The 15,882-nt window shown below is 41.8% G+C and overlaps 1 protein-coding gene across 8 annotated transcripts in view; it reads right to left on the bottom strand.

The window, feature by feature from the left end:
* Positions 1–1,625: 1,625 nt before the first annotated feature.
* gapvd1 (GTPase activating protein and VPS9 domains 1) overlaps positions 1,626–15,882 on the bottom strand; it is a 29,691-nt gene continuing 15,434 nt past the window's right edge. For 5 of the 8 annotated variants that reach the window (XM_055011550.1, XM_055011549.1, XM_055011547.1 and 2 more), the window contains 17 exons: positions 14,590–14,727; positions 13,171–13,305; positions 12,376–12,495; positions 11,962–12,039; positions 10,819–11,165; positions 10,567–10,654; positions 9,730–9,762; positions 8,875–8,946; positions 8,658–8,786; positions 8,438–8,564; positions 8,198–8,310; positions 6,979–7,138; positions 6,626–6,813; positions 6,028–6,241; positions 5,296–5,368; positions 4,984–5,181; positions 1,626–4,674 (listed from right to left, as the gene is read on the bottom strand). In XM_055011550.1, the coding sequence (XP_054867525.1) occupies positions 4,534–4,674; positions 4,984–5,181; positions 5,296–5,368; positions 6,028–6,241; positions 6,626–6,813; positions 6,979–7,138; positions 8,198–8,310; positions 8,438–8,564; positions 8,658–8,786; positions 8,875–8,946; positions 9,730–9,762; positions 10,567–10,654; positions 10,819–11,165; positions 11,962–12,039; positions 12,376–12,495; positions 13,171–13,305; positions 14,590–14,727 (2,354 nt within the window). In that variant the 3' untranslated portion in view covers positions 1,626–4,533. The remainder of the gene's footprint in view (positions 4,675–4,983; positions 5,182–5,295; positions 5,369–6,027; positions 6,242–6,625; positions 6,814–6,978; positions 7,139–8,197; positions 8,311–8,437; positions 8,565–8,657; positions 8,787–8,874; positions 8,947–9,729; positions 9,763–10,566; positions 10,655–10,818; positions 11,166–11,961; positions 12,040–12,375; positions 12,496–13,170; positions 13,306–14,589; positions 14,728–15,882) is intronic. The other 3 variants (XM_023294943.3, XM_055011548.1, XM_055011545.1) reach the window with 2 other exon arrangements.

Below are 15,882 nucleotides of genomic sequence, written 5' to 3' on the forward strand. Positions count from 1 at the left end.
ATAAAAAAAAAAAAACAATAAGAAAAAACGGTTAATTCAACAAAATTCCTGTTTAATGTTTATTGTGCATTAAATATTATCTGTGCTAAATCAACAGTCTTCAGTCCACTTTTGTGTCTTTCATTTGGGAAAGTAATAAATGCACGAGGCACCAATTCAATGGTAATTTGAATTAGTTTATAAAATCCAGTACTTCTGTGCATTACAGCAAGATTCCTGCTCATGTTCAAAAGTTTCTGCACATTCAGAAACTATCATACATATCATCTAATTGATATATTGTCAAGGCATTGTTGCAGGAGGAATAAATGTGTATGTTCTATTTGTTAAGGGGGATATATTCCTCTGGATCCCCATAGAAATCTACACCTATGATTACAGGCAATGCTCTACTGAGATAGCAGTAGCCTGTATCTTTTTGTCCCTACAGTATTACACCTTCAGTCATCTCATTGTATTTTATTTTATTCTCTCTACTCTAAGATTACTGTGTTTCTATCGATTGATTTTAGGCATCTATATATTTTGAATTTAATAATCAGAAATTAATTTCCAGCACTTCATCAATTGTTTCACTGTAAAATCCACACCCTCCTCACACTGGTAAATGCTCAGCTTCATTCTTTTCATGAACAAACCTGCAGTTACTGTGAGTTGTATGAGGCTTCTCAATGTTTCAGTGTCAAGTTAAGTGAACATGTTTACCCCGTGTTCCCACACAATCCTCTGGGGAGTCGGTCTTAGAGGAATTTGTGTGATTTCATGAGATCACTGTCTGATGGTGAGGCGGGAGGCCCTATGCCACAGTTCCCCCTACAGTCAGGAAGTACCAGACCAATGGGTGAAGTCATGCATGAGCCCCGCTGGACTGATCATCTGTTATCCTACAGCCATCTGGGTGAAACCTCAGGCCTGCTAAAGTCTTCAAGCAAAACAATGACAACAATACAAAACTCAACAAAAAATTCTTCTTCATCCATCGCCATCACCTCTAAAAACAAACCCCACTACACTGATACCAATTTAGAGTAATTCACAGAGCTTCAAAAAGTATTCGCCAACAAAAATACAGCACGTGGAGGAGTTTAATACAAAACCAAACCAAGTCGACTTGTATCTCAAATCAGCTAAGTACCACATAGTCAAAAAAATCCAATCTCTAAATCTGGCCTATCTAGCCATTGGCTTATGCAACTAATTAACTTCACACACCAAAATTTGAATTTAAATTAACAATTGCGAGATATCATCAGGGGACACAAAGCACCCCATGAAGAAGTTTATGATGAAAAAAAGATGAGTATTAGTGAAGGCAATCGGTGAAGTAAGGAGGGCTTTTAGATGGGGGGATATCTCCAATTACAATCCACCGAAACACTTGTCAGCAGTAATGAAATGTTTGCTGAGAGGTTGCTATTTGTGGCTGCTAGATTGGATGATGCTGCTCCACTGCCCCCACTAACAATTATATTCCGTGCATAAATTTTCTTACCTTCTCTCCTATTGTGTGAACTGCCGACCAGATACACCTACAACCGTCCGAGAAGCCACAACACAATGAAACACGACTGTTGATGTACAGTAGTGTGTATGACGTCTGAAGAGGCACAGAAGGAAAGAAAAAAAAAACTTCTGCTTCTTTTATTATTTTTAAAGAATTACATAATGCATTAATCACAGTAAAGACAAACCGGCTTTCCCCGCATGTCATAGTTGTGCAAGCTTACAATTAAATTTAAAATTAGATGCAAGATGTAAAACTTTTTTTTTTAATCTGCTCTGCCTCTCACCTCAATTGTACAGGGAGCAGAGCAGTAAAGCTTTTGAAGAGCAGAGCAGCTCTTTAGCCTGCTCACTCCACACCACTGCCCAGCGGTTTGCATACAATCAAGGCTAAAATTACAGTTGCAGACACAATCGCGTGTGTTTTTAGTGGAAATAATTTGGCCTTTTGATCAGTACTTCGGGAGAGGGGTGGGTCACTGGCAGCTGCTACGGTCTGCCATCTGAGGAAACACTGAAACACAAGCCAGGTCCAAATAATTTCATCAGATTCGTGCAGTATGTATTTCCAATTAAAGTGACATCACGTAAACCTAATTAGTATAGATGCAACCTGCAACTTGATTTTCCAGTGCATGGTTTTCTCATCAAATTGATTACACCGACTCTGCAAGGAAGTGCACTGCACACACACTTAGGAACCCTGTGCTACTGTAGACAAATATAAAAAAAATGCATTTGTGATGTTGCCCATAAATACGACTGCTCATCAGCTTGAAAGAGTAACAGTCAGGTGCTTAACTTTGCTACTCAAATTCTATTCAAATCACACTGTGTTTATGTTAGATGACTATAAAGGCCAAAAGTAAATGACACTTCAAAAATGCACTGCTCCCTGTCAAATTTTCCAGGAAAAGACATCTATTTTGTGCAAAATAAATCATTGAGTTCTGATATGCAAGTATCACGGACACAAAGAGGAAGCTTTGCATCCTCTTGCAGGTTCAATTACTGGCCTGTGGCAGATAGTAATCCTATTCTACAGTTTATCATGATTGAGAATGTACAGACCATTCAATGACTTCATGCAAGAGGAGGCAGAGGGTCAACCAGTCACACAAGCATCTCACACACACTCACTAGACAGAAAAAAAAGAAGAAGAAAACACGCTCACATAATACACCAACCATTTTTAACATAAACTGCAAGTCAGTAACAAGTCAATAGTGTTGATTATTTGCTCTTCTGTCCTACTGTGTATTGTGCTGTCAGGTCATTTACCGTGAAAAGTAATGGATTATTGAAAACTATAATACATGTGGCACATCTGTGCGCAAAAATGAAGCAGAGGATTTCAAGAGAAAAAGGACTTTTAGTCATTTCTGGATAATTAAAGACATGCTTCTATAATTGGAAAGATACAATGACACTGGGATATCACAGTACGTCTAATTGAAAAAAGAAAAAGAAATATAAGTGCACATAAACACGAGTCCCTTTCTTGAACTTATGAGGAGGTAGAGAGCCAATATCCAATAGTTTTCTATTCTCAGGTATTAGATTAGAAACTAAAATGATTATTTCTTTAGCTAACAAAGGCTTGTGTTAATTAAAGGTGAGGTGACCACAACAAGCATCACAGCAGGTCAATATCAACTCCTCCTCCGTTCCCCTCGCTGTTTTACCGTTTTAAAAACCAGTGCAAAAATGATCCAGTACTCTGTTGTCAACCAATGCAGGACAGCTTCTGTGTTCAGACTGATATCAGGCTCATTGGTTTCAACTCTGAGGTAGGATCTAGAATACCAAAGGGGACATTTGTTCAAACTCAAGTGCATTAAAGGGACTGAGCCATGACAATCAGTGATGTGGTGATGCTCATGTTCCTGCAATGAGGGAAGGTTTCTCAGTGAGACGTAGTTGGCCCATTGGAGTGTGCATGTCTGTGTGTGTGTGTGTGTGTGTGTGTGTAGGTGTGTGTGTAGGTGTGTGTGTGTTTTAGGGGGGAATAATGCCTATGCTGAGTTAGAAAAAAGAAAAAGAAATTAAAAATAACTACCTGTACAGTGCGCCCCACATCAAAGGCACTATTTTCAATATTTCCATGAATGCCACCTCTCCTCTGTGCACGAGTTGACCCTGTATTTGTTAATCGCCCCACATCCCCACCCAAGGGCTACTCACTGCTAAGGTGCCTTCCTAACACTAGCAAGTTTATTAGAACATCATCACATGCCTCAGACATCTTGAATGGGCATGATATGCATTTTCTCATTTTTTAAAAATTAGATAAACAAAAGCATTAAATAGAATGACAGAAATAAATACATTTTATTTCATATAAATATGTGGGCCCTTATGTCCAAATTGATGCCTGTTTGGGAATATGATGAAGTAAACAATTCATGAAATAAGCTGCCCTACTGTTTGATACACTAACCTTATGAGTAGTACGGTTAATGTGAATTGATCTCAGTGTTTATGAGTCACTAAATCCCATCAGCAACTATCACTCACTGTAAATCCCTGCGTCACGACGCATTTAATGAACATTATATTGTAATTTAATTGGAAGCCCTTCTCTCTCACCCAGGGGAAAAAAAAAAAGATCAGTGATCACATCAAGGAAGTCTGGTCCCTTTATATAGGATTATCTTTTATGTTGATTTAATGTCACACAGGTAATTGTGTATATATAAAATTCCTAACACAAACCCCAAAAGGAAACCTGACTGAAGAGACAAAAAGATTAAAGAAAAAATTCAAATCAGGTTCTAAGTTAATATGTTGCCAATTTTTCCCAAAGGCCGTTTTTCTCACCACGGCTAAAACCTGGATTTGTCCACATACGTACAGTAATATATATTTTGGAATCTTTCAACGTCTCTGGCTATGTACAAGCTATACAAATAAAGAGCAGGCTGAGGGCCAGGTTTTATAAGCTGTGCAGAGGGAGCAGTTGGTTGGGAAGTCTCCCAGTCTCCCGGCTCCTTCCCCCGCAGTCTGCCCATACAGGTGGCTGTTCTGCTTCACTTGCGATCGTCGATGGTCTTAATGAATTCCACCGCCGCGGTGAACTGCATCCACCAATAGCACTCCTCCCCACTCAGCCGGCTGGCGTAGAAATTATTGATGTACTGAACGGTGGACAGCAGGCAGGGCGGGTTTGCCTGGAGGGGAGGAGATGTGGGGACGGGCCCACATTAGCCGCTCAAAGAACCTCATGCAACACCGTACAGATTATAATCAGAAATATGTAAATATGTAAAATATATGCACACAGGTTAGCAGGTAGCAGTCTTTATGGTGCATTGCAATTCATTTTGTGAAAAGATTTTATGATGGTTATTGTTTTTTAATCTTCATTGACAAGAAGTGATGGATACTAAAAGCACAAAGTCTTAGAAAGTTGGTTTGTCAGCTGACTAACAAGCTCAATGTCAGCAAAAATAAAGAGGAAGGATGAAAAAGAGACTTACCCTTATGAGGACAAAGACAAGTACAGGGACAAAGTCATCTGCTCCAGGGACGGAGTCTTCATTGGCCAGACTGAGAAGATTCATGATGGTGGAACACATACGCAGTATACACTGGACTTTGTCTCGTGGCGTCTTGTATGCATTGATGGTCCTGATCTCAGACTGCGCTGAGGGCCACGGAGCTTCCTTCAGGTAAACCTGCAAACACAAAAGTTAAACAACTCTTTTTGAAGCTTTGAGTACCAATAAATTTCATTCTTCTCCATGAATGCGTGGAAATGACGGGGGAGAGAAAAGTGCTTGAGAATATACCTCTGGGATTTGAAGAGCTTTATGATTTGCTGTCACAACTTTCGAGAGCCGCTGGATGTGTTCATGGAAAAGTCTGTGTGCGAAAAAGCAACTCAATTAATGACAACAGAGACGACACATTCTGTCCAATCCAACAATGCAGCTGTTAGCGCGTCACACATCAGCCTAAATATGAATCAGTTTAGCCTGAAGGCCCATCTGAGGATTTTAATAAGTGATCAAGTCAGTTTAGCTATTTTACAGAAAACACAGCAAAATTAAGCTACAGAACTTCCCAGTTAATGTTGGCAGTTAAAATTAAATTAAATTAAATACAAAAACATGTGGAATGCACAGTTTTGAGCCATATAAAGATGCCTTTCAACTCACAGCATATTTTGAATGAGTGACTTGAATACAACAGTTCTGTGCATCAAACTAGCAACTGTAATTTCCATACATTCATATGTTGTTCATAAAAGACACTTGTCCAAAAATGATTTTTGCTACAATATGATGGAATTTCACTGTGCTCAAGCATGAACATGGGAAGTGACCCATGCTGAAGAAGTAACGGGATTTTAACACCAATACAAAAGCTCTGAAGTGATTTGGTATATATGCCAAGATATAAAAGAACACTTCTCTGCTGTCTCCACATAGTTTCAGTTTTAAATCCTCCTAACAGTAAAAAAATCCAATACTGCCGAGTGAGGCACTTTGCTTGGCACCGTTGGCATTACAGCTACTCACTGGTCTCTGAGAATATCTCCATCCTGATTGGGGTAGAAGGCCAGTTTAAAGATGCGGTTCATAACGCTGCGCTCGATAGCCATCTGGGCATCCTGCAGCTGGTCTTCACTTGCATACTGCCAAATGGCATCACGGGCCATGGCACCATACAAGTAGCGCAGAAAATCCTCCACCGCTGCTGTCTTGTCATCAGCTGCTGTGCAAACCTGGAACGCTGGAGGGAAGCACAGAAGCAACACATTTAACCTCCCGCACTAGATAACAACATCTATGATTCAACAACAGATTTTTCAAGCGTTGTTCTGTATAGACTTGCAGGCATATTAATTACTTGGAAATACATTTTTAAAAAAGGACAACGCATCTGTACTAACAGGTGTGGCAGAACATTTAGTAATGTAACATAACTGATTTTACTAAATGTTTTCAGATTTCATATTTAACTACTTGTTGTATCTGAGGAGTAACATTTATTGTAAATCATACATAACATGCCAATAGTAGCAGAAAATTAGATGGCAGAAGGGTTAGGAAGATGTTGTCAAGTCAATAAACTCTGCAAGGGTTTGGTTACACTGAAAGTGAAAATGTGAAATACCTTTAATGAAGTCAAGCATCTTGGACTCCATATGTTCAAGAAGGAGCCGAACACAGACGGTGGTGAAGTAGCGGTTCGCCACCTCCTTGTCTCTCAGCACCCTCTGGAGGAGCCTCTCCAAATGAGCCTGAGAGGTCTGCAGGCCCTGGCGACACCTGGTTAGATAAGCTATGTACGGTGCCCGCTTCCTAAAGGAAACAAACATAAAAATTTTTATTTCATTATTTCCACTCTATTACTAGCAACAGCATTGCAGTTTCTTAAAATGTTATGTACTGAACAGAGAGGAGATAAGAAACTGTAAGACCCATGGGGTTCCCTAAGTGAGCTCGTCTCATCTCTGCAGGATTTACCTGTAATCCTCTGCAATAGCAGCCAGCAGCTTCCTGCAGGTGCGTGGATCGAAGCGGCTGACACAGCGCGTGGTCTCTTGTATCTGTGCCATCTGGTTTTTATCCTGAAGGTTGATGGCCTCTGCTAGCTGGACCTTCAGGAAGCAGACGATCTCATTGTCTGAGAGAGGACAATAGGGGGAGACAGCGTTGAACAGCACTGCTCGCTACTCACAAAGGAACGGGTGGTTGCTGCAATCTAATCAGTCTCACCACCACATGACAATGCAGCTGATGCTGCGTTAACTGTAAGATGTCGTATAGTTTTAATGTTTATCATTTCACATGATAACACTGGATTCTGTCTGTTACTGTCCTACTTTAGGACGTGAAGGTGGTAACAAGCAGAATTGCTGAGATGGAAGTGTAAGTCTCCATGTTGTAAAATATCAGAATGCTTCTTCTATCTTTCTGATAAAATGTTGGGCCAGTATTTATCTATGTGGCTACATGTGTATGATGGTTAAATCTTGTAATATTTCACTGACGCCATATGGGAATTCTCTTTCAACATCCCCCATTTATTCAACCTTGCCCCAAACCCTCGAATGTGAGTCAGAAGGTGAAGGTGGTGCAGATTTGGTGTCTTGCTTAAGGACACTTTCAGCAAGCTGGAAGTTTGCCAGCATTGAGGACATGCACCTTACCCCCTCTGGAGAGATGTGACAAAGATACCACACTTTAGTAGATAAGTTTTACAAGAGCTCCAGATTAATACACTCTCTAACATGTTGTTAAACATGTTGTAAATGAATAGGTTTTCAAAATCAGTTCAAATGTCATCACTATTTATTTGTCAGTACAGGAGCATTAACACAGGTCAAGCCCAGGTCAGTGCCAGATGAACTGATTAAGCCTTAAATGAAGTCACAACTTCCACTATATTAATGTTTCAAAAAGAAAAATGTTAGGAGAAAACCTTCCCTCTGTTTTTTTATTATTATTATTATTATTATTATTATTATTATTATTATTATTATTATTATCAGTTTATTTAAAAAGGGTCATGTACAATATTAAACATAAATGTTTCTATTTGATGTATTGCACTAGAGTTAGCTTTAAGCTAATTTCTATCTGCAGTCCCATTTTAGATATTGTAAAAGCCAAAGAGCTGTGATGCCTTTTCAGTTCAGTGTTGAGTCAGTGAAAGAGAGGTACACTATGAACTCCCTTCTACCTTCAGGGTCCATGTGATCAGGCAGCCCATTCCTTGTTGCTGCAGGAGCCATGATGGGAAGAGCAACTGAGTCTGCAGAACACAATGCCAACCTCAACTTCTTCTTTGCATCACTAGAAGACAAAAACAAATTCTAATCCACAGCACTCACTAAGTAACAACTGCTGTTAAAATTGCAAGTGTTGAACAATTCATTTCAAAATGAGTATGTTGTTTTGTGCAGAATTGTGAATGCGAGACCTGAAAGAGAACTTTGAGTCATGCTGCTGTGCTGTCTGGCTGGCCGAGTCTGGGAGGTCATCTGTGGAAATGTTTTGAAGAGTGTCTTCTCTTGGAGAGTCATGTACACTGTCCTCAACACAAAGATCTTTAAAAGTAGACAAAAAACAGGAAATGAAAATTCTTCACTCTGGCAACTGCAGGTGTATGTCATAAATGTGCATGCAAGATTAGTCCTGACCTCCTGTACCATCATAGGAGGCTCCAGCTGTGGCTCCATCACTTGGGCTGGTCCTCTTGATGTTCCTGTACTTGTCCAAGATGTCTTCAGCTGCCTGGGTTTGCGAGCTCTGTCTGGGCAGTGGGTCATCTGACAAATCGCCCACCAACAAAGAAGTTACATTAAACTTAAAACAAAACATAGTGGAAACTGTCTAAAAAAACAAACTAGGACTGACCTTGTGGGACACGTTCCTGGGCAATCTCATCTTTCTCCTGTTTGTCCCTTTTCCTAAATGCTGCAATTGGAGCTGTGGAGAAGAAACTAGATATTTAAGACTCAAATCTGTCACATAACGCTAGGAAACTTTCTTTGGCCTAGGGCTCACAAAAATCCAAATATACACCCATGAAAGACATGAAAAATTAAACTGCATTAAAATACAAACAATTCTGTAAAATATAGTTTCTCAAACAGAGAAGTACCCCGCCTGACTTGGGCGGAGTGACACCACTTTCACTATCACCTTATGACAGGCCGTTCGTGCGTCACCTGTTGACAGCCACTTTGGTAAACCTTTGGTATTTTTTAAGCTGTGCATTGAGATGAAAGATCTCAACGTGTGATGTATAACATCACACGATATCAAAGAAGTCTAGTGCAGAAGCCAAAAAAAAAAAAAAAAACACAAAATGGTGAATTAAATAAAGCTTCAGTTCATAGCAGAATATCACCATGGTCCCCTGTAACTCCTCATGAACATTCAGTGTATATAGAGATAAATAATCCTACAGATGCTTATCCTATTAACACAAAAGAGAGTTACAGAGGCTTTCATTTGGTGACACACACAGGAAACACTGGGTGAAGGATCTACATCGATATTCTCTATTCTCCAGTGAAAAGATAATGTAACAAAAAAACAGAAAAGGGGCGACAAAACGGGATGCATGGATGAGGCGTGTGAGCTCAGGCTGCACCATGTCACATGACAGCTCTACAGCTCTAAGGCAGCATCTACCAAGCAGCATGGCACGCAGCCGCTGGCTCCAGCAGTAAAGCTAGCTCAATGATGACAGCATGGAAGCATTACCTGGGACATCACTCTCAGCCGTCCAATACAGCACTGTGAGGAACACAACAGACAGGGTTGGCCTTTCAAGCACAGGCTGCCGCTCTGCGGGACAACTGACTGTGCGTCACCATGCAGAGCAACAGGACAAACACAATGGACTCTACAGAGGTTTGGCAGTTTAGGCTTCACGCCTCTTGGCTTTTTCATGTGCACACAGTCCTCCATTTTATGAATATCAATTTAATGTTTACTTAAGAAATATCATTATCTCAAAGAGTAATAAGCAGTCATTCCGTGTGGGCACAGCTCATTATTTCCCAGACAGATGTATGAGAGATGGTTGTAGAGTAGAAGTGCAACACGAGATGTGTCATCTATCAGTGCTGATGACAGAGAGGTCTATCTAATGACCATTAGCCGCTGGCTGACAGCACTGCTGGGAGGGCTACAGCCATACAATCTACACAGCTAAAGCTCCTCTGATGACTGATTAGCTTTGAAAAGTCTATATAAATCTGCAGCTAGTGAGACCTGAGAGAAAAAGGACTGGACACGTCTCTGGAGTAACTTCAAACAACAAGAAACATCATTTTCCAACTGGAACATCAGCAATGGAGTGGACAACATGGATCATCATTCTCTTTCTCACATTATAAATTGGTTTTTGCTCTGCTCTTTAAAGTGTGATATTTCCTGTCAGTTGTGATTAAGAGAACTTTTTTTTGTTTTACCCAGCAATAAAAAATAAAGGGGTGCTGCAATCAAACAGATCACTTTTAAATGGGGAAAAAAAGTTCATTTCTCAGTTTAGAAAAGAGGGCAAGCTTAAAATGACCAAGTGGCCTGTTTCCTTACCTTTGGGAATGGCTGACACAAAACGTTTCTTCCACCACGGTCTGTTGCGATCAGATTTCTCATCATCACTGTCTTTCCTGTCCTCAACCTTCAAATGGAAATCAGCACATTGTAATTGGACACTAGCAAGCAGTTTACTAAAAACTGGATCTCGCTATTTAGGAAACCATTTTTTAAGCTGTTCCTAATGAGTATTACTCAAAACCACAAAAGTCTACCACATTAATCTAGAACTCTACTACAGCTGGTTACCTCTCCTTTCAGGGAGTCCTTGCTGGGGGATGAGGATGGTCCTAAGGCGAAGGCCCCGGCAGGGTCACGCTCTTCAACTGCTACCCGTCGGTTAAGGCCTGGGTCACTTGTGGGCCGGCGCCCTGGGCACACGATGTCAGAGCTACGGCTGCGGACCAGCCTGTCAGGGAAGGAGTGGCGCTGTTTCGTGTGTTCCAGCTCAGCCTGGGCCAAGCAGTGGGGCGTGAAAAGAGAGTGGCGAGTCTCCTGCCCCAGGGCACTGGCTTCAGGGATAGGAGGATCGGGAGGAGGGTGAGGGGGCCTGGCGTAGTGCACTTTGGGCCTCACTATTGTTCCAGTGGAGGAGCCTGAGGTAATAAGGCAGAAAATGAAACATTAATGTATTTTTTCTGAATAAAACTAGACAATATTCAAGCATCCCTATGCACTTTGTATTAGGTTAAATTCTATTCCATCTTTTAGTTTATTTTTATTTTACTAAGTTTACTATATTTACCCTCAACGCTTTTTAAAGCTTTAAATATACTAATGAAAATCTTTATGTAGATTTACTAGGAAATAGTGTTGGGCAGTGCTGTAATACCTCACCTGTTTTTAAAGAGTAGTTGCTAAACATAATAATCAGCAGGAAAAAAACACCTCAAATGTGGGGGAGAGTGCTAAAGAGAGATGTTGGTGGGAGATGAGCCCTAGGTGTAGGTAGGCCACCTGTTCCAAGGGTAGACTCTCTCCTGAAATGCTTCCAATGGCAGCCTCGTGCCATGAGCACAGTGGGACAAGGGGACAGTGCCAAAGAGCCTGGGGTGAGGTCTCTCAACCTGTCATCCCTTCACCTTGCCACAGACACACAACCACTACTATTCTTCTCTCAAATATTTCTACCTACACTACAAACAAAATGCACAATAGCAGGAACAAAGACCACTGGGAACAATTTGGGATTCTACATGAGCTGAATGAAGTGGCATTTCACTTGCACTTATAACAACATGTCCATTAATTGAGGTGAGAGGTGTGGGCACTCTTTTGTTTAATTTCGCACAGCTCAAGCTGTTCTGTGACTCCACGACATTAGGGTAGGGATATAATGATACTCATTTCTAGCTCTCATTGGCTGTAGAGCATTCTAGGAGAGTAAATTACCTTCACCAGAGGAGAGGGGATCAAACATGGCCAGTAAAGAATCGGCCTGCGAAGGTGGAGATGTCAGATGGTGTGCTCCTGCAAAAACACAGAAGAATACGAGACAATTAACAGTACTGACCTGAAAGACTAATAAAAAAATGTGCACTGCTGTTTATAAAAAACAAATATTTATTTAATTAAAAAGATAACGCGCTGGCCTCCAAATTTGGCTCCCTAGCCAACATAGCAGAGAATATTTAGCCTTAACTTCAACTCTGAGAAACAGTTACTGTTTGAGAGCAAAACAGCAATTTACTTTGATGGCAGCTGTAGAAGTGACATGGATAGATAGCCCTGGCTGATGCTGTTTTGACCAGATAGACACTAGACTGATGGCTTCACGAGCTTAGTGGGGATGTGACACTCTCCTACCGTGGCCTGACTCCTCCCCATCTGGACTGGTCACCGAGTCCTTCCCTCCAAAGTCTGAGCTGCACTCTGACCTCAGGTCCTCGATCTTGTTGGGGATATCTTCTGAGGTTGCGCTGATCCCTGTGGCACCCACATGCAAACGGAACAGTTGTGGTGACATTCAGGACAAAAGCGACTCAGTATCACCTCTACACTGAAATGTTTCAGCTTGGCAGCAGCCAAATAACAAAACCTGCATGTGCAATGGTTTTGAAACAAAAGAGGATATTTTTCTCTTTAGACTATGCTGTTTGCGCTCTCAGATGGGAACCCACTGGGAACTCTAAATTGGTAGCGTAAGCTCCCATGTGTAAAGGGAAAGACACAGATAAGAGTGATCATCAGAAGCAGACTATCCATCGGCTGGGTCCTGTGGGACGTTTTCCTGCGAGCTGAGCCAGGAACGTCACCGCTGGCTTCCTAATCTAGGATACTACTTCATGCACGTCAACATAACATGTCCACCTGAGCCCACGGACATGACAACCAGCATTAACCTCTGTGTCATACAGAAAAATTCACACCGACCCTACTATGCTGATTAACAACCCTCCTAGCAACGTGACCGCTCCATGCAGAAACAAGGAGAATGAGAAACAGGGTTATTTCACATGAATTCAACAGTGCAGGTCAATTAATGACTTTCCAAAAGACACAAAGGACAACAGACTCAAAAACAGAGAAAACACAGGCAGATGAAGTAGATGTACGAGAAGGTGGGGAAAGAGGGAAATATGGAGGAGTAAATATTTATACCTGAGACAACGCTGAGACCTGGTGTGCTGGGCCTCGAGCTGACTTCTCTGACCTCAGTGTCATCTGAGGTACTGCCAACCCCAGAGCAGCTCTCCAGCTCCTGCAGTCGCTCCTCCTGCTTCAGGTCTGGGGCTTCTGCAGAGGAAACCAAACAGGGAAAAAAGAAAAGAATATTTCTCTCTTCATGAGAAAGACGTGTGACATTTCAAGTCCTTTTGTCACTTGAGAGGTTGCTAAAATACCATTTAAAAGAAAACCCCAAACCCACTGTACTCATGGAAGTTTGCTATGGATGATGGTCATTCTCCAACTCCACCACCTCCACTATTACGATTATTGGGAGACCAAGCGTGCACATATGCAAGAAATCAAACTAAGCATACATTATCATGTCTCATAACTGCCAATCCAAACTATAAAGCTAGTATAGCCAATTCTTTGGCTACCCAATGGAGCTGTTGGGTCGAACCCAGAGGCTCCATACTAACAGCAGTACTCATTTGCATGCTCGTTAGTAATAATGTGTTGGTGAAGTGCTCTTCAGAGTGTAGTTTTCTGCTGCCTAGCCATGAAACAAGCACTCTACTTGAAGCAAGCCTCCAATCGCGCTATTATCGAGCAGAACAGGGGCAGCAAACGGAACAAAAAGCAATCAAGACACTCATGCATGTCATTTCTGCAGTGCACATATTGAAATGGTGTACTACTTCAATTAACATAAGGCCCAAGCTTTTCTAAGAAACACTTAACACTGCTAATAAAGCTCTCTACTGATTTTCACAAAACACTGGTTTTCAAAAGCGGGGAGTCAAGCATGTAATCTCTCATTAGTAAAAGGTTTGGTCTGCACATTCAATTTATGAGAACAGACAAAGAATCATCAGTAATTTCTACAAATGCATTTGTATTGAAACAGCAACACAACAATATCAGCTGAGGCCCTGAATGATTACTGGCATAACACTTAAAAAAAAATGTACATACCGGTCTCAAAGCAGTACCATGTTAAGTCTAGCCAGATAAAGAACTGACACCATGTAAACTGACTGAGGACAGCTGCTGTCCTTGTGCTTCCCTCCCTACTGCTCTACCACAGGTGCAAACACACCTGGTGGTCCCTCTAAGGAAACCCTAAGCTGCCTTTTACTGGCACGGGCAGATTTGCCCTGAAAGACAGGCAAGTGCACACAAATATGATGACAGATGCATGCACACATTTTTGGTATGGAATGCAGTGCAAACACACCTGGTGTCCCAGCCCCCACTATACTGAAGCAACATAAATATGCATGCAAAAATGCTCACACATGTGCATTAAACACACATTTGAGACTGTTGTTGTGTAGATGAAATGCAACAATCAAGACAATAACCAAAGCAAAAGAGCAATGTAACAACAGAATAAATGTGGCTCCCCACCTGAGTCGCTGGGCAGGACCTCCACGCTCCAGGCCTCACTTGTGGTCTCTGAGATGGTGGATCCATAGGGGTCCAGCAGAACTGAACCCGAGCCAGGAAGACACAGCAGGCTGCCAAGCATGTTCTCTGCTGCTGCCCCTGAAAACAGAGAAAGAGAGAGAGAGAGAGACAAAGAGTGAACATCCTTCACATGAGAAACTGGAACCAGCAAATATTTGGCCATTTTGCTTGATGAATGACTGAAATGACTAATTTATTTCCTTTAGGTCAACTCATCAATTTATGAAGTAATTGTTTTCTACATCCACTACATGATACTTAATGTACTGATTTTATGTGGCACATCTTAATTAAAAATTAAACGATTCCATCACCTCTATGCCTTCAGGTCTGACTTTCAAACAACACAGCAAAATGGCCTGAGATAAGCAAAAATATTAAATAAACCCCCAACTCGCAGAAGGGGGTTCAGAGACGGTGAGATTTGCACACAGAGAGGTCACATACATTTCATGCTGGGACCCACAGGCACATATACCACTGTGCCAAAGGTCGGAGTTTAATGGTAATATCTCACCCTGCCTTGGCCTCCAGGGCTATGACTTTGCGCTGTTGATTAAGCCTAGCATTATTCACAACCAAATTGCTGCTTTGTCCACCCTCCCACAAAGTCCACAGCACAGTGTCCCTCCATCTCCATTTGGGAAGCCGTGGCTTAACAAGGCGGAAGAATGCGGAGGATGGGGAAAAGACCTAGTAGGTGGTGAATGGGCGTCCAAGGCTCATGACCAAAAACTCAACCTGTGGTAGATGCACCCCTCCGGCACGTAATGCTTCCACTTCATGGCCCACACACGCCATGAGCACACACGCATGCCAGCACCCAGGCAACAGTGTGTGCTGCTGTTGGCGGGGGCAGGGCTCTCGTTGGCAGTGGGAGAGCTCTATCCCGCTGTCCGTGTTTACAGTCTTCAAGGTAGGGGCGCACAGTACTTGTCTTTCAGGTGGATGATTAAATGAGTGGCACAACAAGAAGTGAAACAATTAGAATTTCTGCCTCATTATCATGGTAATCTTATCAGTGGGATAATGAGGTATTAATGGATATTTAATGTGCATCTCATAACCCAATCCCTTGGAGAAAACACATAAGGAAATCGCTGTAAATTCACTTAATGATGGAAAAGTCCCCCAACGCCATATTCCGAAGAATGAAAAATGGTGGATGCAAATGAGAAGGAACCAAGGTCAATAAGACTGCAGGGACTGAGTGAATGTCAGAGAGAGAGAGGG

Source organism: Amphiprion ocellaris, chromosome 6 (genome assembly GCF_022539595.1).
Source record: "Amphiprion ocellaris isolate individual 3 ecotype Okinawa chromosome 6, ASM2253959v1, whole genome shotgun sequence".
NCBI lineage: Eukaryota > Metazoa > Chordata > Actinopteri > Pomacentridae > Amphiprion > Amphiprion ocellaris.